The sequence below is a fragment of the Ochotona princeps genome, chromosome 11 (genome assembly GCF_030435755.1).
Source record: "Ochotona princeps isolate mOchPri1 chromosome 11, mOchPri1.hap1, whole genome shotgun sequence".
NCBI classification, from domain to species: domain Eukaryota; kingdom Metazoa; phylum Chordata; class Mammalia; order Lagomorpha; family Ochotonidae; genus Ochotona; species Ochotona princeps.
This window is the reverse complement of record NC_080842.1, coordinates 23,202,208-23,227,573: the sequence shown is the minus strand read 5'-3', so window position 1 is coordinate 23,227,573 and position 25,366 is coordinate 23,202,208. Positions and strand designations below refer to the sequence as shown.

The following is a 25,366-nucleotide window of genomic DNA, read 5'->3' as shown; positions in this document are numbered from 1 at the left end:
GACAGAAAATCACGTCCTAGAAGTGTGAAATGAAACAATTCAATGGTACAGTGGGAATTCTGTGAAAATTGTTGAATTGACTGCTCCTTTCCCTTTCAGCTTCTCACAAATCCTTATTTCAGGAAACTGCTTTGAAATCTACCTATTGTGTTCCAAAAATGTGTGTATTTTTCCCTTTATAGGATGACTTTGCTATATCCAATGCTACATTACCTTCTACTGGCCTCAGTTTCTGGTGGTAAGTAGAACGTTATATTAAACAGAGTTAAAAAGGCTTCTTGCTAAATTGTAGATGGTAAAACAAGGGTGCATAAGCACGGAGGGGGACTCACATGGCATTCCCCACACATGTGGGTAGATTCCATGCCATCCACTCAGGGGAAGGAAATCAAATACTTTGATTTTTTTTTTCCCACCTCTGGCCCCATGGATGTTAAAAATAGGGAGGGAGGAAAATTGAGGTGAAGAATAATAGTGAAAGCCTTTTTCTATATCACTATTGTAATTTTATCTGTATCAACACCTACCTAAACAACCCATTTAACTGTTACTTAAGAATAATATGGGGGAAAAAGAATAATGTGGAAAAGTATAAGTCTGATTTTCCTCATGGATTAGTTCTCCATTAGACAGTTCAAAGCAACACAACACACATGTAACAGCAATTTGTTCTGAAAAAAGTATGTAAATATTGAAACACAGTTTATGGATTTCAATCATTTAGCTGTTATTCATTATTCATATTACATCATGCTCGGTATAGCTGCTTATAAATTACTTAATACTCAGTAGGACATACTATTTTTAATCCCTATGTTCATTCTTTCTATAAAACGAATTTTAGGCATTCTTTTAAAGTGACACACATATTATATATGATGTAATCACAATCAACACTTTGTTTTGGTATATGTGAAAAGAGCAAATCTTGGTAAAGAGATTTAAAGTAAAATAAATTTTAGTTAATGTATTAAGCTACTCAGGTCAGTTTCACTCTTCATTGTGACAAGACTGTCATTCATGTTATTATATTACTTCAATCTTATTATTTTTAAATTGTATTGATGTTCTATTGATAGAAACTTTCAGTATTAACTCTACTGACATATTTTTAACACTGGATACAAAATTGTATATATGTTTCTATACATTACTTATGTATAAAAATAAATAAAGATAGGAAACATAGGCAAAACTTTATCACATACAAGGTCCTAAAACAAGTTTCAACAAGTTTTAAAAAGGTGAATTACACAGAGCATCGTATTATGTTGGAATTAAACTGGACTAACATTACAAAAGGTCAACTTGAAATGCTAAACATTTGAATATGAACTGCTACATGTTGGTAATTATGGCTCAATAAAGAAAAAACAATGGAGATTAAAATATATTGAATTTAATTATAATTAAATGCGGTATATCAAAACTAAAGGATGCAGCTGAGATCAAATGTATGAACTCATATGATTATATCAGAATATGGAAAATACACAATTTAATGACATGAGAATATAGCTTTAGGAGACAGAGTAGCAAACTAGTTGTAAAAACTTAGCAGGTAGAAGAAGCTAAAAAAATAGCAAATATTAATTAAATGGGAAACAAACTCTGTTTATTAGGGAAGGTCAACATAGTCACACTCTCCAATTCATTTACAGTCAATGTAGTCTAGAAAAATCTGCCAGGGACATTCTAAGAAATAATACACAGATATTTTTTTGCCCCTTATGGATATACATGCAAACATCATAAACCAAATATTCCCAAACGTAATCCAGAACTACGTTAAACAAGATAAGGATACTAACATTGCAACATTGGAACAAATTTGGGTTTAATCCAGGAATAATACGCTGATTTAAAATTTAAAAATCAATAGATGTACTACTGTTGAGTATACACCCCCAAAAAAGTGAAAGCAGGACTCAAAGAGTTACTTATATACCCATATACAGGCACCAGCAGTTCCAAGAGGTAGAAGCAATTCAAGTGTTCACCAGTGCATGAATGGAAAAAGAAAATGAGATATGTTATACAATGAAATATGATTCAAGCTACAAAGGAAGGGAAATTCTAGCATAGGGACAATATGTGTGAATCCTGAAGACATTATACTAAATAGAAGAAGCCAGTTACAGAAACAGATACTGTAAGATAGAATTTTCATATGGCATAACCAACTTCATAGAAACATGAAGGAGAAGAAAAGTGATCAGCTGCACTGGAGACATAAGTTGGCATTCAATAGGGACTGAATTTCCCTTAGAGAAGTTGATAAAGTTGTGGAGATAAATGCTGTTGATAGTTGTATAGTATCACAAAATAAACTTAATTCCATAAAACTATACAATCAAATAATAAAAAACAAATCTTAGGTTATGCATATTTTACCACAGTAAAATAATTGAAAAAGTCAGTGCACTGCAGAATATAAATTTAAAAAGTCAATTCATGGTAGAAAGCACTTAGCAAATTCAAATCAGAAAGGGATTTTCCTCATTCATTAAAGTTCAGATTAAGGGCCAAGCACAATAGCCTAGTGGCTAAATCCTCACCTTGCTTGCGCTGGAATCCCATATGGGTACCAGTTCATGCCCTGGCTGCTGCACTTCCCTTCCAGCTCCCTGCTTGTAGTCTGGGAAAGCAATGGAAAATGGCCCAAAGTCTTGGGATCCTGCACCCATGTGGGAGACCTGGAAGAAGCTCTAGTCTCCTGGCTTCAGATGGATCAGTTTGGGACATTGTGCTCACCTGGGGAGTGAACCAGACAGAAGATCCTTCTTTCTAATTCTCTTTCTCTCTGTAAACCTGACTTTCCAATAAAAATAATACGTAAACCTTAAAAAATAAAGCTTAGGGCCCGGTGTGACAGAGTAGTAAGTTGCCTTGAACACCCGGGATCCCATATAGGCGCTGGTTCTAATCCCAGCATCCCTGCTTCCCATCCAGCGCCCTGCCTGTGGCCTGGGAAAGCAGTTGAGGATGGCCCAAAGCCTTGGTACCCTGCACCCGCAATGGGAGACCAGGAAGAGCTCCTGGCTCCTGGCTTCGGATTGGCTCAGCTGTAGCCATTGCGGTCACTTGGGGAGTGAACCATCAGACAGAAGATTTTCCCCTCTGTCTCTCCTCTCTGTATATCCGCCTTTCAATACAAATAAATAAATCTTTAAAAAAAATAAAGTTTAAATTAAAGACTAAAATCTTTAATAAATATAATATTTAATAGTGTAATAATACAAAATTTGCCAGAATACTGAAAATAAAACAAAAATATCTGTTGTACTGCAGGTCAGTATAGTTAAGAAAACAAATTAAAAAATTAAAATCTATAAATTCATTCTTACTGTTCACACATGATAGATGGCATACTTGAGAATGTCTAAATTAACCAATGTCTGAATTAAATATTTCAAAATACTTAACAAGAAGCCTATATACAAAGTCAACACACAAAGACCAACACTTGCTAGTCTCACACACAGAGACACACACACACTAATCTGAATTCATGCTTTTTACTCACACAATCTGCTGAATTTGGAATCTGAACATTCTCCCTCTAGAACTAAATGATCTGATTAGTCAAAAATATATCCTAAAAGATTACTACATGAAATATAATGCTTGTTAATTGTACTGAATTTATATATGATTAAAGATGAACAGTATACAATATGACAAATGACATTAAGGTAATTAATATTCTTATTAAATAAATATTCTCTTAAGATAATTAATATTTTTAAAATAATATTCTAATGTGGTACAAACACTTTGCACCAAAAGGTAGGATTTATGTGGTCTGTGGCAATATTTACAGCAGAATGGAGTTGCATTAATGAGAAGATGCCACATAATTCAGCGGAAAGCACAGCTCTATGCAAACCATCAGGTAATTATGGACAGTTACGGAGAAACCATGTTTGAAACAGAGGTACATCTGGATAATTTTAAAGTGTTTATGATCACTTTTGAAGTGAATATATTGCAGAAATCTTCACCTTCTTTTGTGCCATGACTCTTTCCTTTTTCTAGTGAATCTTGGAGTAATACTTCTAAATGCGTAAAGAGAGAACCAGCAAGAAAATTCATTAAACTCAAACATAGTTAGCCAAAATACAAAAACAATGTAATATAGAAATATATTGGGTTCTTTTTTTTAAGATTTATTATTTTTTTATTGGAAAGGCGGATATACAGAGAGGAGGAGAGACAGAGGGGAAAATCTTCCATCCAATGATTCACTCCCCAAGTGACCGCAACGGCTGGAGCTGAGCCAATGCCAAGGAGCCAGGAGCCAGGAACTTCTTTCGGGTCTCCCATTGCGGGTGCAGGGTACCAAGGCTTTGGGCCATCCTCAACTGCTTTCCCAGGCCACAAGCAGAGAGCTGGATGGGAAGCAGGGATGCTGGGATTAGAACCAGCATCCATATGGGATCCCGGGTGTGTGCAAGGCGAGGACTTTAACCACTAAGCTATTGCACCGGGCCTATAGATCGGGTTCTTATGAATCCATTATGCAGCACATTTTGGTTGTAGTTCTAAAACTGCATAAAAATAATAACCCCCAGGCTACTCAGGAGTCACAATTAGACTGTGAGATAGATAGTCATTTTTTTAAAGATGGTGGTTGTTATTATAGTAGAGTCAGATATATTGAATATTCATGTGGTTTATTGCATTAGTGATAGAAGAATGCTACATTTCAGTTACATGGTAGTGAAGCTACAAATGTAGTTTTCCCTACACAAATTTAGGGGCAATCTACATTCTATAAGCCTATAAAAAATTCACCTTTCTGGTGGTTTTGGCTACTTTATCCCTATATAGTTCCCTATACATCTATCTGCATGATGGTTGTTAAAATAAATATTTGAGTTTTTATTCTACTCAAAACGTTTTCTTTTAAATTTTAAGAATACTGAGATATATAGCAGTATCCTTTAATGCAAACATGTCAAGATTAAAAATAATAAACTTTTATTCAGTGACTAAGGAACATTTTAATCTAAAAATTTACACACATTCAGAAATTTTCAATATCTCTTTTGAAGATTTGTTTATTTGAAAGACAGAAGGGGGTAGAGGGAGAGAGAGAAGGAAAGAGGGAGATTGTGCATCTACTGATTCACTTCTCAAAGGCTACAAAGAAGTCAAGAGGCAGAAACTCCATCTTGGTCTCTCACATAAGTGCCAGGGTTCCAAGAACTGGGCCATTTTATGATGCCCTCCTAGATGAATTAGCAAGAACCCGGATCAGAACTGAAACAATCAACAATGCAAACTTTACTCCAAGTTCAGCAATTTTATTCAACTCATTGTTTCAACAAACAAATTTATTTATCATTGCAACCAAAAAGAATTCAGCTTTTTGGAAGGTCTGGAGTTTCTTTTAAAGGGGCCCATTTAAAGCGGTGTAGTGATGTAGCACATGGAGAGTTACCACACACTACTGGGAAATGACAAGTCTGGAAGGGGTCTTTGTTCTACAATAGGCCAGAATTTAGATGAAAAGCACCTTTGAAAAAAGGGTGAAGTAGGGAGTCCATTCCAGACCTGAATGGAATCCTAAAGATCACCTCTGACCAATAAAAGGCTACACATGATTCAGTTACACACAAAGCATTCTGTGCCTCTAAGACAATCTCTTAAAAACACAATTCCACTGAGACAAATATGCTGTTCTGTAAATCTCTTTTCCATCTGAGGCTAATCATTCAAGAAATTAATATAGACGTATTAGTGTCTGGATTTCCAAGTTCAACCACATTCTTATTAAATAGACCTACCTGCCTGCCTGGCCTCTGTGATGTTAGCACTTAATTAGATAAGTGCACTCAAAACTCAAAATAACCTGGGTTGTGTATTGCATCGCAGAATGTGTGACGAAGCTGTTCAGAGGCATCTACTTTCAAGGAGGAGATATTACTACTGTTTTTACACCAAATGCTAAGCACTGCCAACTGGTTTGCACCTATCATCCAAGATGTCTGCTCTTCACTTTTATGGCTGAGTCATCTGCAGATTCTACTAAGTGGTAAATGGTTTTACCTCTACACGGAGGAAACAGATTTGACAGTTCAATTTCCCATTACAAAGTTTCCACTTATTTTTATAAAATTTAATATTAATTACTGAAAAATAAATAGCACTTCCACTGAAATGTTAAATATTACAGGAGGAAAAGGATGATGTTTAGACAGATAAGAAAAAAATACAAATATCAGTATAATTTTCAGATTTCAGGGAGGTCACTATGTAAATGTTAAATTTTCTTCCCTGACCTTTTCTATTAATTATTGATAGTTTATTTTAGTTAAACCAAAACTGACTCCTAACTTTGCTACTAGAAAAAAATCAAATATTTATAAATGTAAGCTGAAGAATTAAATAGTGATCCTATCTTGGATCACTGTTTTCTTCATGTAAGTGTAAGCTTGTACATAGTTAAGAGGGAAAGTAATTTTTAAAAGTTAAAAGCTTCATTATGCATAATCCTATGTGAAGGACATAAGATGCTTAAAAAGAATTCCCTATTATAGTCACTTTATACCCCAAATATGCTTCATAGCTATTAGCTAGAATGTATCAATATTCAAATATTGCACTTGGATGTTTTGTTTTTGTAGTTATATTTTAAACATTCTACAGTACTCCTTCTACCACCCTTATTTCCATGTTGATCCCAAAAATTGAATCATAAAGCCTTTCTAGTAAAATTTAGTTCAAGACATTTTTTTGTGAATTAGGCTACTCTATGGAATTTATTAACAAGACAATGAGCAGGAACTTAAGGCTCTGTAGATCAAGAAGCAAAACTGAAGTAATAACATCAATATAAGTACTTATATCACCATTTAAAATGTGACCTTTTAAAAATATAAGGTCCATATTTAGCTAACAGGTATGCAAAACCGCTGTTTTAAACTACATTTCACCACCAGGCCGTAGTTCATCCAGGCCTGTTTATTTCCTGTGAGGAATGAGTATCATCACGGTCTTTTAAATGTAGGAATATTGAAATGAAAACCATAATCACAATCTTGCTAAAAATATATTTACTTTGCAATGAGCTGGAGGAGTTAGTTCCTTTCTCTTTGACTTTCTTTCTGTTGAATTATAGAACCCATTATTTTAGAACATAAATTTCCACCTCTAATATTGCTTTTATTAAAAAATAGGTTTACTTGCATCCTGAAGGACAGCATTACAGAATCACTGCCAAGTGTGAATTTGACAGGAGCCATATCCGGGTATTCTTTCAAGCAATGTACACACCAAATAAGTGGTAAGGTGTCCAGTTAGAATTATAAATAGTAGTCACTCTAATTATACATATTGTCACATCAGATATAGTTAAATAGCTGTAAAATAAAACACTGTAAAAAGTTCCATGACTTCTCATCCCTTCTTCAATATACTTTAATTTTCAAATATTTTGGCCTCTTCATCTTTGCAATCTAACATAACCATTCTCTTGTAGGAGAGAATATTTTACAAGCTATGCTCTTCCTTTATCCAAAAATTTTTTTCCATAGTAGTCTGAGTCAGGATCTGAAGAAGTGATTGTGGCAGCTTAGATCCCCAGTGGGGAGAGAAAATGAAAGACCTTCAGACAAGGGGGGATGAAAAGGGAAGAGTGAGTGGAAAAGTCATGATGGTGGACAGGGTCCCGCCATGTGGGACAGCCTGGCTGGTGGTTTTCCAGGTGGGTAGGGGAGTCCACAGGGACTGGATATTCAACAGTTGTCCTGTGGCCCTCACCTCCAATTTTCCACAGAAACGAACAGAAGTTGGAGAAAGAAAAGGAGTTCAGAGAAGTTGATGGGTTAACAACAGATTTACATTGGACATAGAAGAAAACCTAAACATAGGGGACCAACTTCCCTTCTTCTGAATGCTGATAGTAATGATCCAGATCCCAGAGTGTGTTTGGGTCCAAAGAGCTATTAAGAGGAGGCAATTTACACTATATGGGTATATATGAGTCTTTTTGTTTAATATCTGAGGCCAACTGGAGAGTGTTTAAATTTGGCTAGTAGGCAGATCAAGGGGGTATCAGGAGGAACGAGGCAGCACCCCATATGACTAATTGGTCCAGCTGCAATCGTGGAGTGTGGACTGAAACTGAGAGGAACAAGAGCATCCCCTAGTTTCTCTCAGTGAGGAAACTGGATAAACCCTTGCAGGGAGTTGTCACCACCACCACATCATGGGTGGGCTACAGACCCAACTGTGGACAACCCATGTTGGAAGCTGTCACTTCTGAGCGTGGAGTTGACTAGTGGGGACTTCATTTTGGACTGGAACTGGTCAGCTGACTTGAGCTCAGCTAATCTGTGTTTGGCCTATGCTCTATGCAAAGCAAACAAATAAATAAATAAAATAGAAAAGAGAGACAAAGAAGGAAAAGGGGGATAAAGATAGAGAGAGAAGAAGGAAGGAAGGAATGAAGGGAGGAAGGAAGGAAGGAAGGAGAAAGGCAAGTTATAAAAAAGTCAAACGAAATGTTTCTGAGGAGAAGTGGGAGAAAAGTGTATTAAGTCAGGAGGAACAATTGCTAATACTGAAGTATTATAGTGGCTCCTGGAATCTAGTGAATACTAATATTTTCCACTTTTATTTCCAGCCTGCAACAAAGATGTTTATATGGACCTAGACATGAAGGGCATGAATTACAATAGCTCTGTTATGAGGAATGCCCAGGAATGCCAAGAGAGATGCACGAATGACATCCACTGTCAGTTCTTCACCTATGCAACAAGGCAGTTCCCCAGTGTAGAACATCGGTGAGGGAGTCGTGAATTGAGGATGTTAAAGCGTTCAGTGAAAAAACAAAGTGGTGATTCATTACAATGTTTTCAGCAACTTACTGCAAATATTTATTTTCAGCTCCTAAAGACACCCAATACTCATAGTTTCGTTCAAGAAAAGTGTATAGAAAGACTCGTTCTGATGCGTTTCATGGCAAGGAACCTTGTAACGATCTTTTTATGGTGTGTGTGTGTGTGCGCGCACACACATGGTTAACTCCTATTCTAGCAAATTCCAGTAGTGCTGTATTTTATAATGGGTAATTTTGAAATAGCTACAATTGGTCTGATCAGCGGTGCCCTTCCCAGACTATGTCGTAACTTTACTCTAAAACAAGAAATAGAAACCCACTCATCTGCTTTTCCAGCAACAGTTGCATATCAAGACAAAATAACTGAAGTCAACTGAAAAGTTTTGTCTTGTTCCACAAGCATTTCTGAAGCATTTCAGGAATGAATCTATTGTGTATGAAAATAAAAATGGTCTGATCTCTAATGACTGAATCAGTGCTCTCTTTTAAAACACTTATTTAGAAAATACATTATTAATTTTTACATTTAGGAATACTTGAGAGGATCTGTATTCCCACAATGAACTGCATGTATTCAGAATCCAATGAACAAGTAACATAATTTAAAGCAACTAATATTTGGATTTTAACTTTAGACTTTAATGTTATGCTCTCTACAACCACAGGAGAAAAGTGGAAAGCAAACAAAGTATCAAAAATTTATTTCAAAACAACGATGATTATGTTAAAACTTACTAATTGGTTTTCCGTGGTTTGTAGTTCACGTCAAACAATATAGTATGTTTGGGAGTTCCTTGCCATTACTTTAACAAAAACGTGAAAGCGTTAAGTCTAAGAAGGCCTTGAGAAATCAGTCATTCACTCCCACTCTTTGAGTCACCACCCCTCTTCAAGCTGTGGTTTTACTGATGAACAAACCAAGTTCATAGGTTTTCCAGGTCTATTGGATGCCCAGGGGTGGTACTGGGACTCAAGTCCAGCTTTCTAGTCTTCCCTATGAATGTTCTTCAAAATTATCCCTTGTTCTAATGCTTAAGTCATATCACCAAATGGAATTTTTCACCATCTCACATTTTTCTTGCACTTAGAAGAGTAAGAATCTTTCTACTTTTGTTTTCATTCAGTAACATCTGTCTGTTGAAGTACACCCAATCAGGGACACCAACCCGAATAACGAGACTCAACAAAGTGGTATCTGGATTTTCCTTGAAACCCTGCGCACTTTCTAACCTGGGTAACTACTGTTTTCTTAATGAGGAAGTCTAACCATTCCATATGTATGAGACTGATGGTATGTACCATATCTCTCCCTAAGGATATCTGTTTATATTCACTGACAGAAAGACCCAGTGATCTTTTAGCTTCTTCATGTGACAGATTTTCAATGTGCCCCATACAGTTAGAGATCCTTCTTTCATGAACCTCTAAAATTTACTAATTGTATAGAAACCAAATTGCATGAATTTCATAGAAATTACTCAAGTGTACAGTGAGAGAGATCAAATTTGCATTTCAAGTTTAAAATAAGAACAGCATTGTTATTGAACGGACTTTAAACATCTTTGGGGAAAATTAAAATTTTTACTTGGGATTTACAAAATGTGTGACTGCAATTTCCATGAACATGCTGTTGAACTGATGTCCTAATGTGTTTTCTTCATTCATACAGCCTGTATAAGGGACATTTTCCCTAGCACAGTGTTTGCTGACAATAACATTGACAGTGTTGTGGCTCCAGATGCTTTTGTCTGTCGCAGCATTTGTACACATCATCCCAACTGTTTGTTTTTTACATTCTTTTCCCAAGAATGGCCAAATGCATCTCAAAGGTGAGGAGCGAGGGTTCAAGGTAACTTGTTCTTTTGTTAAAAACAACTGATTAATACCCATCATTAAAAATTCTTACTAACTAAAAATTTAATCTAAATATCTGCATGGCAAAAAAAATAATGGAAAGATATTACACACTACACAGAATTAAAAGGTTTCACATCCAAATAAAATGCATCATTTTTAAACAAGTCCTTTTTAGAAATCCATAAAGAAAATTTTGGGAGCAACTGGGTAAATGAGACTGTTGACTGACTATTAAATTATTTTATTTGCGCTAACTTTTGGCATTAACTTTTCTAGGTGGAAAATGATATTGTAGTTATATAAAAGCAACCATTTAAGCATTTAGGAGTTAATTAATATGATATTTATAATTTAAGGACAAACCCAGAGGAGATACTTTGTTGTTTTCATTTTTAAAGGCAATTCCATCCAATGCCTGTTTAAGATCATTGAACCAAAAGCAGAAACAGCACAAAATGTCAATGAAATGTCAGACTCAATGTGGAGAGCCAGAAATGGAGATGAAGTCTGACATCAATAAGGTTGGGTGATAGTGGAGGGGCACAGAAGAACTGAGGCCATGCGTGTCCCAGCGGGAATTAATACTGACTGCCACAAACAGTAAAATAAATGCCCTTGATCACCAAGAGACACTTGTTGGAGTTCCTGGCCCTCATTAATAAGATTCACTAAAAATTCACTAAAATTTTAAAAATCACAAAACTAAACTGGTCCCGAAACTCAGATTCAATATTAAGCCAGCCCTTCATATTTGTAAATTCCATATCCATGCATTCAATCAAAATATTTTTATAAAACTGTGTGACTAGAAGTGCACACTTTTGTCTTGTTTTATCCCCTAATGACCATTTACACAGAATTTATATTATATTTAGAATTTTAAGTAATGCAGAGATGAGTTTAAGTATGTGGAAAGATAGGTCCAGGTTACAGCTAAATACTGTGCCATTATATATAAATGACTTGCACATCTACAGATCTTTAGTATACTTGACACTGAAGGACAACTGCATTATCAGATTCAGAACTCACAGAGGTATTGACATTTGCTTGACTCGATTGCTCACTGTTGAGAGTGTCCCCCACGCCAAACCAGCCAAGGTAAGCACTTGAGTTCTTGTTAGACAAACCTCATATCCCTCTGAGGAAGGCTGCACTCTTAAAAATACCATAAATATTCTACAAAATATGAATGTTACTTTCACTTACCAAAGTTAATAGAATGTAGCTAGTGTTTATGTGCATCTGTTGTTCTAGACGCTGAGGAAATAGTTGATATTTTAGTGAATTAAAAAAAAGTCTTGCTCATTTGACCAGAGGAGTAGTAATATACAAGTGATCAGACTGGAGTATATTGTCAGTTTGGAACCAAGAAATTTGTTGGTGGACTGCATGCAGGTTTTGAGGGAAAGACAATGAATAAGTTATATCACCCAGATCTTTGGCTCAAGAAATTGAAAAGATGGAAATGCCAATGGTAGAACTGCAGAGACTTTGTGAAGAGCAGATATTGTGTAGGAAGAAATGCCTATTAGAAATGAAAGTTAAGTTCATAAGATAGATATGCAGGTCATACAACAAGTAATTAAAGTCAAGAGACTAGTGAGATTATCAAAGGATTAAATGAAGCAGAAGAAAACTGATCCAAAGACTGAAACCCGGGCATGTTCAGAAATAAGTAAAAAGTCCTTGTATTTTATAGTTGTGCTCATTGTTCTTTTTCTTAATTTCATCTTTTGTAAAATGACCAATCATTGCTGTAAGTAGGATAACACACCTAATACAGAATGTGATGGGATCATGGCTCACACATAATCAGGACTTAGCTATCAAAATTTAAGTTAATTAAAAGAAAATAAATCTAAAAACTCCCTTCCTCATCTGGATTAGACATATTTCAAGTGCTCAATAGCCACATGTGACTAGTCACCATTGTACTGAATGGTATAGATACAGAAAAGTTCTGTCGTCGTTCTATCGGACACTGCGCTCTGTGTGTATGCGCTAGTTAGGAAAAGGCAACCCCAGGAAGATGCTGCCATGTTGTAAAAACACTGAAGACTTTCACTTGTCCCCCTATAATTCCATTATAGCATTTGACTGGAGAGTTCTAGGTTGCGTGAAAGTTCTTTGATCTTTGAGAGGCTTGGAGGGTTGAGTGCAAAAAATAAAGAAGGAAGATACTGGGCGTAGTGACTATAAAATAAACTCACATAATTTTTGCAAACCCTTGTGGCTCAGTTTTGAAAATGTGTCTACAATTTGGATCACAGAGTGTAACTCAATGACTCAAGTGAACTTTCAAAATAGGAAATGTCTTGCTATTAAATGCCAGCAGAAGCTGATCTGACCTTCCAAAGATGTCGAGAAAAATGTTGTTTCTCTGATGTACTTTACATGATGCATTTTTATTTCCATTTCCTTTTGGTTAGAAATCTTTGTCTCCTTAAAACATCTGAAAGTGGATTGCCAAGTACACGCATTAGAAAGAACAACGCTGTTTCTGGTTTCAGTCTACAAACCTGCAGGCACAGTGTCCCAGGTAAACAATGAAAGTATTTCTGATTGACATCAGCAAGTCTTCAGGAGACTAATGCAGGTCAAAGTTCTGTTTCTCATATCTGACATATGTGATTTGTTGTCTAGTGTTCTGCCATTCTTTGTTTTACCACGATACTGCTTTTTTGGGTGAAGAATTGGACATTGTTGATGTGAAAGGTCATGAAGCCTGCCAGAAAGTGTGCACCAATACTGTCCGATGCCAATTTTTCACCTATTCATCTGAAGAATCTTGCAACAAAGAAAAGTAAGGTATATTTATGTAACCTAGATTCCCCTATCCCATTTCTTTCTGAGGAGCATTTTGTTCATACCACTTTATTTCTAACTGTAGGGGCAGATGTTATTTGAAACTTTCTTCAAATGGATCTCCAACGAAAATACTTCATGGGAAGGGAAGCATCTCTGGATATACATTAAGGTTATGTAAAATGGATAATGGTGAGTGCCATGCCACTTAAGAAAATTCAAATGAAGTGTTATTCTGCACTGAATATATATCATTAAGAATCAAAATTAGTTACAAAAAGGAGAAAATTAGCAAAACAGCAAATATATCAATTTTCTATTGTCTTCACTCTTATCCTCCAATTAACTATGTTTTGAAAGCAAATACTAGGCTTTGATCAAATTATCCAATGCCTAGTGTTAATTGACTATATGTTTTAATTTGATTTATTTATGAAACTGGTCATGTTTGGTCACTGGGGCCAAGGATATTTCTTTTTATCTTGATCATTAAAATAATGAGTACCCTGATTAATCAAATTATTTACTTTTTCCTACTTTATGTGAAACACAACCACCAAATGTTCTCTAAATTATGTATTTGTTCCTGAAACACAGTAGTAGTTCCTTTTCAGGGCCATCATTCTTCCAGATTCCCTGCATGAGTTCTGCCGATTATGAATACTGGCCAAAGTTAATTTGTAACAATGAGTGTGGAAGGGCATGACAGAAATAAAAAGCTTATCTATATACAAGATCTAGAATCCTAATAATTATCATGAAAACCCAGCAGGCAATTTCTAAGCACAACAGCAAGGATAGTCCCGCACAAGTAGAACTGCTCCAACGGGCAGAAAGAACATTCCACAACCACGTCTCCATCAGTGACCATAAAATTATAATTTTAAAATAATTTATGTGTGTTAAATCTGCTTCATTTATTTGAAAGGAAGAGAGACAAATTCAGAAAGCTCCTGTCCACTGGTTGACTCTCCAAAAATTCACACTAGCCAAGCTGGGCCTGGACAAAGCCATAGACAGACCAGGAACTCTATCTCTCATGTGGGTGGTAGAGACTGTAGTCCTTGATTCACACCTTCTGTATACAAGGGCACTCATTAGTGATAAGCTGGAATCAGAAATTGATTCAGGATTCAAACACAAACACACTGGTACAGGTTGTAGGTGCCCCAGGTGATGTCTTAACCTCTGAGATAAAGATTTGTCCCATCTTACCTTAATTTAAATAAAACTACATATTTCGTTGATGGTTTGTTGTTCAATATTCAGTGTTACAATGTACTATGAATTAAGTTGCAACTGAGATTTGATGAGTAAAATGGAGATGATATCCATGCTTTGGTAGTTTTACAGCTTTAGATATATAAAAATTGGGGTTGGGGCTGGTGCTGTGGCACATCTGGTAAAGTTGCCGCCTATAGCACCCACAAATTCCAGTTCCAATTCCAGCTGCTCCAGTTCCAATCCAGCTTCCTGCTAATGGCTTTGGAAAGCAGCAAAGGATAGTCAAAGTTGTTGGGCCTCTGCACACACATGGGATACTCGGAAGAAGCTCCTGGCTTCATACTGGCCCTACTTTGGTCACTGTGGCCATTTGGGTAGTGAACCAGTGGACAGAAAATATTTTTTTTCTCTCTCTCTCTCTCACTCTTTCTCTTCTCCCACCTTATCTTTCCCTCTCTCTATCACTCTGCACTTCAAATAAATAAATGAATAAATCTTTTAAAAATTGGGGGTGTTGGCATGTCTGCTATCCTGAGAAGCTAAAATAGCCCTTATTGTCTGAGAACCTGTTTCATGGGACATGCAGAAGAATATGTTGCCCAGTAATAACAGCCTAATTAGGAAATTATGCCTGCATAGAGTTTATAGTTGCTCTTAAGAAAATCTTTGGATGGCTTAAGCATCTTGTGAAAACAAAATACAGTTGCAGCTCCTACTTTGTTTTCCTCATAATAAATTTGCCTAAGGCAAGAAGAAGCATTCAGAAATAATTTTTTGTCTGCCTGTACTTCTTTGTTTGTGTTTTTGGTGGGGCTTTTTGTTTTTTTTTTCCACTTCTTTAAAAAAATTAGTTATGGCAAAATAACAAATTTCACATATGTGATTTTAAGACCATAGTCATAATTCCCACCATATCCTCTCTCCCATCTTTTTTCATTCCCATCCTCTGTCCTCCTTCCTTTCTTGCCTTTCTTTTAATTTTGCCAAAGACATATTTTTCAATTTACTTTATAATCATAAGCTTTACTTGCTACTAAATACAGAATTCAAGAAATAGTAGGTAGAAAAACCACTGTTCCTCAAGAGTATAGACAAGGGCTATAAACAATCATCAATAAGAAAGGACACTAGAAAATTCTATTTTCATCCTACATCTTTCATGATGTTCCATTCTATGGAAATTATAGACTCTTGTCTGTACATATGGAATATATTGGGTAGAGACTGATCATTGTGGGAGAAAATATAAGATAAAAGAAAAGGAAACCTTATGTCTTTTTGGTGTGCTTTCTGAAGTAAGTTAGATCCCCATGCACAACAGCAGGTGAAATAACCCCTTTGTAAGACGAGGTATATCTCATTGTGATGCTTCCCATGTCCTAGACTGTTACTGATCTATAATATAGTTAAGCATTCTGAAAATAAGTAACAATCCTATTAAAAGAAAATTTCTTAACAAAAAATAAATCTGAACATATATTCAATGTTTTGTTCAAACTGAGAAGACAAATAGAATGAATATCAGGACTTGTGCTTCATAAGGTCTTATGCTGAACTATTTACGTATATCTACAGCTCACCTTTTAATTTTCTTAAAATTTGTTTTACATTTTTTCTGAGCTTGCAAGTTAACAGGGCTTCCCAGGAATTTCAGAATACAGTTAAAACATTAAAAAATATCACTCCAAAGATGCTCCTCACCTACTCTTTAAGATTTTTAAAAATTTGAACTGCAGAGTTACAGAAAGAGGCAAAGACAGGAGAGAGCTTCAACCTGCTGTTTTATTTCCCCAATGGCTGCAATGGCCAGAGCAGTACCAGGTAGAAGCCAGGAACCCAGCAATCCATCTTGCTCTCCCACATGAATGTAGGGGCCCCAGGCACTTGGTATATATACTGCTGACTACTTTCCCAGGCTTAGTAGCAGGGAGTGAGCTGGATGGGAAATGGGGCAGCCAGGGGCTGGGATCTGCACCCATAGGGGATGCTAGGACAAAGGCCCCTCCCACTACGCCACAGTGCCAGCGCTCTCCTATCCACTTGTCAATGAGAACTCTGTAGCCTCACACAAACACATCATCCTCATTTTTTACCTTAGCTTTCTATCGCCTTCTCTTCCCTGTTTCCATTTGAAGCCTCTTCCAGAATTACATGTTCATGCCCCACTGGGGAGAAAAGAAGGCCTGGAAATGTTGCTTCTGCATATAAACCAGTTAACATTTAGGACTTGACTTTTCGCAAGAGGCTCTTTCTGCTCACTGTACACGTCTCCTGTAGTTCAGGACATGGAGCTGCCTTCATCCCCTGAGTGCCATCTTGGCATCATCTGACAGCTTGTTAAAGCAATTTCCACCACTTCCCACAGTCATACTAAATCCAAATCTGTGTTTTTAAGACACTCAGGTGATCCTCGTGTGCTTGGAGTTTGAGATAGACTGCTCTAGAATACTGCTGTCTGTAGGCATCTCACTCCTACACTGTCTGCATTATGTGGCAGGATTGGCCAAAGCACCAACAGGAGCATGAATTGCTGTGCCTGGAAATGCAAGTGGTAGATCTAATATGGACTAGTCTGTCAGAGCAGCCAACAGGGGAAACAAGTCAAGGGTATGAGTCAATCAAACTACTGGAAAGTGCCAAGATGGACTCAGGAGAACCCCAAACTGTCAACAAGGCAAAAAAAAAAAAAAAAAAAAAAAAAAAAAAAAAAAAAAACAGAAGAAATTCACAAAAACAAGATCAGTATTGCTTTGGATGTGGATGAAGCAGCAGGGTGGGTAGGAGCCAAAGTCAGCGCCATTGAAAGGGACAAGTCAGACTAAGGTTGCAAACTGAGTAGAAGGCACTCAGGCTTTGCTTGCTGAATTAATTCTCAAGCTGGTCTCTACCTCCAGAGTTTCTGGTTCATTGGATCTGAGGTGGAGTTTAGGCATTTGCATTTCTAGCAAGTTCTCAGGTGATTCTGTTGATCTTGGGAATCACTCTTGGCAACTACTTCTTTTGAACCATGTCATCATTTCAAGAAAGAGTGCCTGAGACAACAGCTGGAGACGGTAGCAATTTGCATGGCCTGTAGTTACAAGGTGACTTAGTCATTCAATTTTCATGCACACGGTTTGCCTCATCAACTTGAATATGAAGTCTATGCAATTGCATGTCATGATCAACTGTTGAATGGAAGGAACATTTTCTTTTTTTGTACCTGATGGAGCACAAGTTTGATGGAAAATTAACATGAGCTATTCATTGAAATATTTGTTTTATAGAGTGCACAACCAAGATCAAGCCCAGAATTGTTGGAGGAAATGCCTCTGTTCATGGTGAGTGGCCTTGGCAGGTAACTCTGCACATCACATCACCAAGCCAAAAACACCTGTGTGGAGGTTCCATCATTGGAAACCAGTGGATATTAACAGCTGCTCATTGCTTCTATGGGTCAGTATTAATGCTGTTTTATTAGTTCACGCTCCACACACACATATGCAATCAATTACTAGCTTATCAGTCAACAAACTTTAGCTTTATACTAGCTAATTTCCTATCTTTAGAGCAAAAAGGAAAACAAAAATAAATAAACACTCATGATCCTGCAGCAGTTGAACAGGTGCAGGAGCATGGCTCTTTGAATCCATATTGTGCCACTTCCCAATTAAATGTACACACATTCTCAGAGGCTTTCTTGCTATTCCCTGTCACATCTTATCACCCTCTGTGCACTGTGCCCAAACTAAATTTACCTACAAACCCCTATTCTTTGAATCAGGTCTCATTCACTCTCTCTCTCTCTCTCCCATGTCTCTCTTCATCTCTCTGTTTCCAGATATAGAAAGGTTTTATTATGCATCCTTGCACTGAATTTCTCCTTTACATCACTTTCAATGTAGCCCAAACATCAATCTCTGCCTGAAGCATCTCTGAGTCACAGAAAACAACAGCACACCAAGCTTCCTCCTTGATCTTTACTAACCCCTGAATTGTTTGTAGACATAGTTTGTGTGCTGTTTTATTTTGCCTTTGTTTTCTGCTCAGTATGCAGATTCATACTATAACTCAAGGGTATATGAAATTGATTCTCCTCTATCTTTCACATTTGGAGAAATACAATTGCCACTGACAGAACAAAGACTAAAACTAGGACCTTTTGGCTGTGTGTGTGTCTAAAGAAAAAATACATTTGTTTATTTTATGTGTTCAATATAAGATAAATACTCTCACAGGCTGTTTTTTTATAGGCGGGATGTCTGACTGGAAAAAATTCAGATTGCAATCACGTTTTCCTTCTCAAAGCATGTCACTAGCAGAAAGTATTAATAATATTGTCAGTAGCTAAAAAGCTGTGTAATCCAAAATGGGAATTATTTTGTAAAGATATAAATTTTGAAAAAAAAAATTTCCTAAAAAAAAATTCTTTCTTCTTTTTTGCATTCTTTTTAGGGTACAATCACCTAAAATTTTGCGTGCTTATGGTGGAATTTTAAATCAATCCGAAATAAAAGCAGATACACCTTTCTTTAAGGTTCAAGAAATAATAATTCATGAGCAATACAAAACAGCAGAAAGTGGGTATGATATTGCTCTGTTGAAACTGGAAACAACAATTAGTTATACAGGTAGGTGGGAAGCTAACCACAATGGTGACCTCCATAAAATGGTTGGCACTCCTGAGTTCATGGCCTGAGCACACCATGTTCTCCGAGTGTTATTATTACAAGAAACTGAGCTAGCCCTTCAATCTGTTAAGAATGAAATTCTATTACATTTTCTTTTGGGAGTGTTGTGAGGATGCAAGTTTTCTTCAGGCTCCTTTAGGTGCATAAAATGACATTTTCTTAAAGATGTATTTATTTACTTATCTGAAGGCAGACTGAGAGAGAAGAGTCAGCGAAAGCCTGTGAAAGAGAGAGATATATAGAGAGAGAAAAAGAGAGGAAAAAAAAAAAAACCAGACAAACAAAACCCAGGCCAACTCAGGAGCCAGGAGTTCTATCCGACTTAAGTACTTGGGCCATCTGCTGCTCTCCCAGGCACATTAACAGGAGGTTAGATGGGAAGCAGTACGGATGAAACTCAAACATGCATTTGATATGGAATGCCTGAGTTGCGAGCAGCAGGTTAACCCACTGGAGCATCACACGAGGTTGACATAATTTCATAAGATACTGAAATATTAAGGATGATTTAGTCTGGTATCTTCCTTTTATGAACAGTATTGGAGATCATGGGAATGAAGCACCTTGTGCAGGGTCACAGCCTGATAGTGAAGAGTCAGTTGGGAAGTCAGAGCTGCTCTCTACCTTGTCCTCTCATTCTGGGATACATGATAAAAGTGTACATAAGAGATGGACGTGCACGACAAAGTAAAATATGAATATAGTAAACAGAAAAATTAATAATATAAAAGAAAAAGAGAGTTTCTTATGGGAAGGAAAATACATTTTGCTTAGGGCAACTAACACATGATGTTTAAAAATTTAGATTCTCAACGACCCATATGCCTACCCTCTAAAGGAGACAGATATGTAATGTACACTGACTGCTGGGTGACTGGATGGGGTTACAGGAAATTAAACGGTAAGACATGATGCTTTTAAATATGCTTCATCCTAAAAACACCTCCTCAGCCTTCTCAAGCCGTATAGCTGAAATGCAAGTGAAACAGCACTACCGCATTATAAGAAGTCTATTAATCAACATGGAAAGGTAAAGCTACTCACATGAGGATGAGGTCAGGCCTGTCTGATTGGAGTTTTAAACATGATTAAATCTCTTTAAAGGCCAATTATTTTAAAATTAAGCTTAATGTGAAACTTAGCCTTTTTAAGGTAAACGTTTTAGCCTATTATCTAATTGTTTTCTCTAGGATGTAATTCCGGTTAAAGTCACCATTAAGTTTTAAGCTTAATTAATAATAACAAAATAGCACACCTAGTCATGGAAGCAAGGCCTCCTTTACACTCTGTCATCATAGATGTTCTGGAGGTAAACCTACTTTTTCCTTCTAGATTTTTGTGTAGGTACAACATCAACCACAAATATATTGGTATTTATTCATATGTACATATTAAACAAATTACATTCTTTTTTTTCCAGACAAAATACAAAATACTCTCCAAAAAGCCAAGATACCCCTGGTGGCCAATGAAGAATGCCAGAAAGGATACAAAAAACACAAGATAACCAGTGGGATGATCTGTGCTGGCTATAAAGAGGGGGGGAAGGATGCTTGTAAGGTAAGAAGAGATAGTGTGCTTGGAGTGCCTACAGCATTTTAAGAGCAGTATTTGTCCAAGGAGCAGGTGTTACTGGATTTGTATTTCTTAGACTGGAATGTGAAATGTATGCACTGGATGAAAGAAACTGCTTGAGTTCCTTGAGTTTACTAAAGGGATGGGACAGAACTTCAGGCAAATTCACTCTGAGCAAACTCCAGTTCGAAAGGGAAGTCTCTGGACTGATGTGTGTATGTGAAACGTCTTGACTTTCCCTCCTTTGCAGGGCGATTCGGGAGGCCCCCTGTCGTGTAAGCACAACGAGGTCTGGCACTTGGTGGGCATCACGAGCTGGGGGGAAGGCTGTGCTCAGAGGGAACGGCCTGGCGTTTACACCAATGTGCTCAAGTATGTGGACTGGATCCTAGACAGAACACAAGCACCCTGAAGCAGCTCCCAGCTCCCAGCTCCCCCAGGCTCAGAAGTACAAACCAGGTGATTCCTGGAAAGAGGGTTTTGAGTTCACTGACAAAGATATGGGACCACCTAGGCTCCACACTAACATAGAGAAAGTGTTTGGTGCTTGAAAGAAAATGCAACAAGAAAATGTCATGTCCACATTATCGTTCTGTATAATATTAGAGTTGTTTTTCAGCACCCAGTCTTTCTTCTTTTTGCTGAGCCAAAGAAATGCTGTGTGGTGATCATTCTGAAGATTAACTCGGGATTTATCGGCAGATATTCCAAAAAAAGATCAAGCTGAGGTACCAACGGATCTGATAGAATTGCTTAAAAATTAAACACAGAGAAAGATCTCTTATGTAAAAACTGGGAACTGGAAGGCCTGGGAACAAGGAACTGCCATCATCAGTTTCCAGGAATCTATACTCTGCCTGTACAAGTACTTGTCTTTTGTACAGGAATTCAATAGCAGCTTTGCAATAGTCAGGATTTTCTGTCAACTCAATTTTTAATACAGCTCTTTCGAGTCAACGTCGGCAGATACAAGGTTACAGTGACTATGAAAAAAGACTCCAGAATTTCTATGTGGGAGAGCAGTGTGAACAGCATTTCACCCGAAGCAGCACCTTAAGCAAAACACTTAAACGTCTACTTGTCTAACAAACTGTGCATGGATGGTGTATGCATTTGGAGTGGTAGAGGAAAGGAAAGCAAGCTGAAACTCCCCAGGACAAGCTGGTGTGACTGTGGGCTACACAGTAAGTGTACTGGAGAGCGATCGAGCTAAAGTCTATCAATAGTACGAGGGAAATCGAATTGGAACCCAAAGGCTAGAGTCCTCAGGTTCTGCAAACAGGACTGGATTTGTCTCCCTCGCACAAATATTTACATAGTTGTTGTTCTGTCAAAGTGCAATAAACTTGAATTTGAATTGCATCCAAATAGCTCTCGACCCTGATCAATAATTATACAATGAATTCAGTGTGAAAAATATTTATTAAGCACAATTATGTAACAGCATCACTTTGAGCCTTGAGGATGCAATGGTTAACATCTGGGGTCCGTGCAGTGGATGTACGGGACATGAAAGTATGAAGAGTGTTGCTCCATTGCACGCAGGGTCCAGTGGATGTCTCTACAACCACCTGAATGCAGTTCCACCTTCCTTTACATGGACACTGGACTACCCTGCAGAAGAATTCTAATCCAATCAGGCATCGTTTGCTACTGTGGAGTTGGCTTTTTTACTCAATGTGAGCTTGGAGGTTAACGTCAATAATAACGTCTTGCAAAAGGGCCTTTTATTATTCATGCTGTCTTGGCTGTCCCCATTGACCTTAAGCTAATGTAGGGACCTGTATTTAGGGTTTTATTCTTTCCTTGATCTTTAGGTTCTCTTTTTCTTTGTGCTACAAAATTGAGTTGTCGAATAAGAATTGTAGTAGGAACTTCTTTTTTTAAAAAAAATTATTTATTTTTTATTACAAAGTCAGATATACAGAGAGGAGAAGAGACAGAGAGGAAGATCTTCCATCTGATGATTCACTCCCCAAGTGAGTCGCAACAGCCAGTGCTGTGTGGAGCCGAAGCCAGGAGCCAGGAACTTCCTCCAAGTCTCTCACATGGGTGCAGGATCCCAAAGCATTGGGCTGTCCTCAGCAGGCCACAAGCAGGGAGCTGGATGGGAAGTGGAGCTGCCAGGATACAAACCAGCGCCCATATGGGATCCCAGCGCGTTCAAGGCAAGGTCTTTAGCCGCTAGGCCACACCACTGGACCCTGTAGTAGGAACTTCTGTTGTTTTTAGGTAAAACAAATGGCAGAATTATCCTTAGAAACACCACTTGACCATGACGTAAAAAGTCTGAGCCAGAATTTGACTGTTTCTATATAAGTAAAGTGGACAGCTTTCCCGCATTAACCATTACGATCATGAAATCGTAGTGGTCCATTTCTTTCCTCTTTACGCCTCATCCACGCACTGTTCTCAAGTTCCAAACTCAGCTGGAGCTGGACTCCGGCATTAACAAATAAGAGCATCCCCAGCTGCTTGAAGCTTATAGTCTAGTTAGCATACACAGGACAAAACGATTACCTAAAGTAACTAATTTCAGACAGAAATGAATTAGAAACACAACTTCTTAGAGGCAGTGGATGACAGTGAAGTACGTGGGTCCTTGCTAACTCTGTGTGAGACCTAGATCAAGTTTCTGGCTCCAGGCTGTGGCCTGGCCCAGCCCTGTTTATTCTGAGTCTCTGGGGAGGGAACCAGCCAGATGAATGATCTCTTTCTCTTCCTCATTCTCAAAAATAAAGTGAACTACACATAAAAAGCTAAAGACAAAGGTAAATATTAGAGAAAAGCTTTTAAAATAGTAAATCCTGCATTATAACGTTTCATTTATGGCCTTATTTATTGTTCTGCCTCATTAGAGGATGAGAAATGTGTGTTCATTTTGAATAAGGGGCCAGGGTCCTCAAGGCCTGTTCTAGCTCTCCGTTTTCCTTCTGGGCTTTCTCAGCTTTATTTCACACCTCTGTGTCAGGTGTTTTTTGAAATCCTTCCCCAGGATCTTCCCCAGGATCCTTCCCTTTCTCCATGTGAGAGCGTTGTCTGCAGGTTTGTTGGAAATCTTCCCAAGTTTACATCCAGAGAATGCATCAGCAGCTGGGACTCTGCAGCCAGCCACGGGGAACATCGGCCTTGGATGCCAGCAGTTGTTTTCCTGCGTTTGCTCAGATCCTGTTCTCGGAGAGGGGGCTTGCCTTGGTGCCAGGTGGGGGTCTGTGAGACCCTGCCCAGTCCTCAAACCCTTTCCCTGTTGTGTGTGAGCTTGTTCATGAATCAGACCAGAGTCCACATCTCTCTCCTTTTGGGGAAAATAGTTCTGCCTTTCCCAAGGCCATCTCACGAAGGCATCCTGCATGGGCACCAGTTCAAGCCCCAACTTCTGCTCCTGTACTTCTGGCCCAGCTCCAGAAGTGCTTAAGGCCCAGGATGGCAGCACTGGATGGTCCAGGTCCTGGAGACTCTTCACCCATGTGGGAGACATGCAGGAGGCTCCTGCTTCCAGTTTCATACCTGCTTAGCTCTGAGCATGGTGGTCATTTAGGGAGTTAATTAGTGAATGGAAGATCTCTCCGTTTTCCCTCCCTCTCTGTAATCCAAAGCTTTTAAGTAAAAGAAACAAAACTTTAAAACCTGTCATTCATTCTGGATTAAGAGCCCAATTACTCTACAGAACAACAAAGGTATTTCAAAAAAATGATGGAAGAGTAGAATTTTAAAAAGAATGTCAACTGAATTTGAACTATGGAAATGCAACAAGGTGGAGCAATCCGCCGTTGGGGGAGGGTGTGGGGAGGGGCGGGGGGAATCCCAGTGCATAAAAAAATGTATCACATAATGCAATGTAATTAATTTTTGAAAAAAATGAAATGCAATAAAAAATGTGTTTAAAAAAGTACATTAGTTTTGTTACACAAACAGTGCTGAAATTCATGCATTCTTTTTTATAGTGTGCATTCCTGTGAACTTTGGAAGACCTTGCATGTAGTTTAGTGTCATTGTCTACTTAATTCAAACTCTCAGAAAAGTCACCTGTCCCAAAACAGCTCTCAACAAATTACTTCCACCTCTTTTGCCCTTGGGTACCAGGCAATTTTATCATTCTTTTTCTTTTTCTTAACATTACCAGAGGGGTTCCCAGCTGGAAATCATTGTTCAGGTTAGGTTTATTTTACCTGCTCTTCCTAGAAAGATGATGACATTTATCTTTTCTGTATGATTCAAAGTTTTCCCCTGCACCCAGCAGGTTGGTCACACTTGGTAGCCATGGGAGCTTTCAAAGGACACTGGGCTGTGCAAAGGCAGGAATTCACAAATCTTGTGATCATTACACAAGGTTGTCGAGGCTGGATTTTGTCAAATGCAGGAAAGAAGACGTCCATGAACTGGT

General features: G+C 37.8%; 1 protein-coding gene across 1 annotated transcript; it reads left to right on the top strand.

Moving 5' to 3' along the window:
* Window positions 1–183: 183 nt before the first annotated feature.
* F11 (coagulation factor XI) lies at window positions 184–21,394 on the top strand. The gene is made up of 14 exons (XM_058670407.1): window positions 184–238; window positions 5,881–6,040; window positions 7,185–7,291; window positions 8,633–8,792; window positions 9,973–10,082; window positions 10,518–10,677; window positions 13,138–13,247; window positions 13,352–13,511; window positions 13,599–13,705; window positions 18,004–18,172; window positions 19,172–19,347; window positions 20,213–20,308; window positions 20,828–20,967; window positions 21,233–21,394. The coding sequence occupies exons 1-14, from the start codon at window positions 184–186 to the stop codon at window positions 21,392–21,394; spliced, it is 1,872 nt and encodes a 623-aa protein (XP_058526390.1).
* Window positions 21,395–25,366: the final 3,972 nt, after the last annotated feature.

Excerpts from the sequence above, each read along its gene's own strand:
- F11 (XM_058670407.1), top strand. The coding sequence starts at position 184 with ATGACTTTGCTATATCCAATGCTACATTACCTTCTACTGGCCTCAGTT. Across the intron at positions 6,041-7,184 it reads TCTGCAGATTCTACTAAGTG|GTTTACTTGCATCCTGAAGG; the intron begins GTAAATGGTTTT and ends ATTAAAAAATAG. Across the intron at positions 20,309-20,827 it reads GGGTTACAGGAAATTAAACG|ACAAAATACAAAATACTCTC; the intron begins GTAAGACATGAT and ends TTTTTTTTCCAG.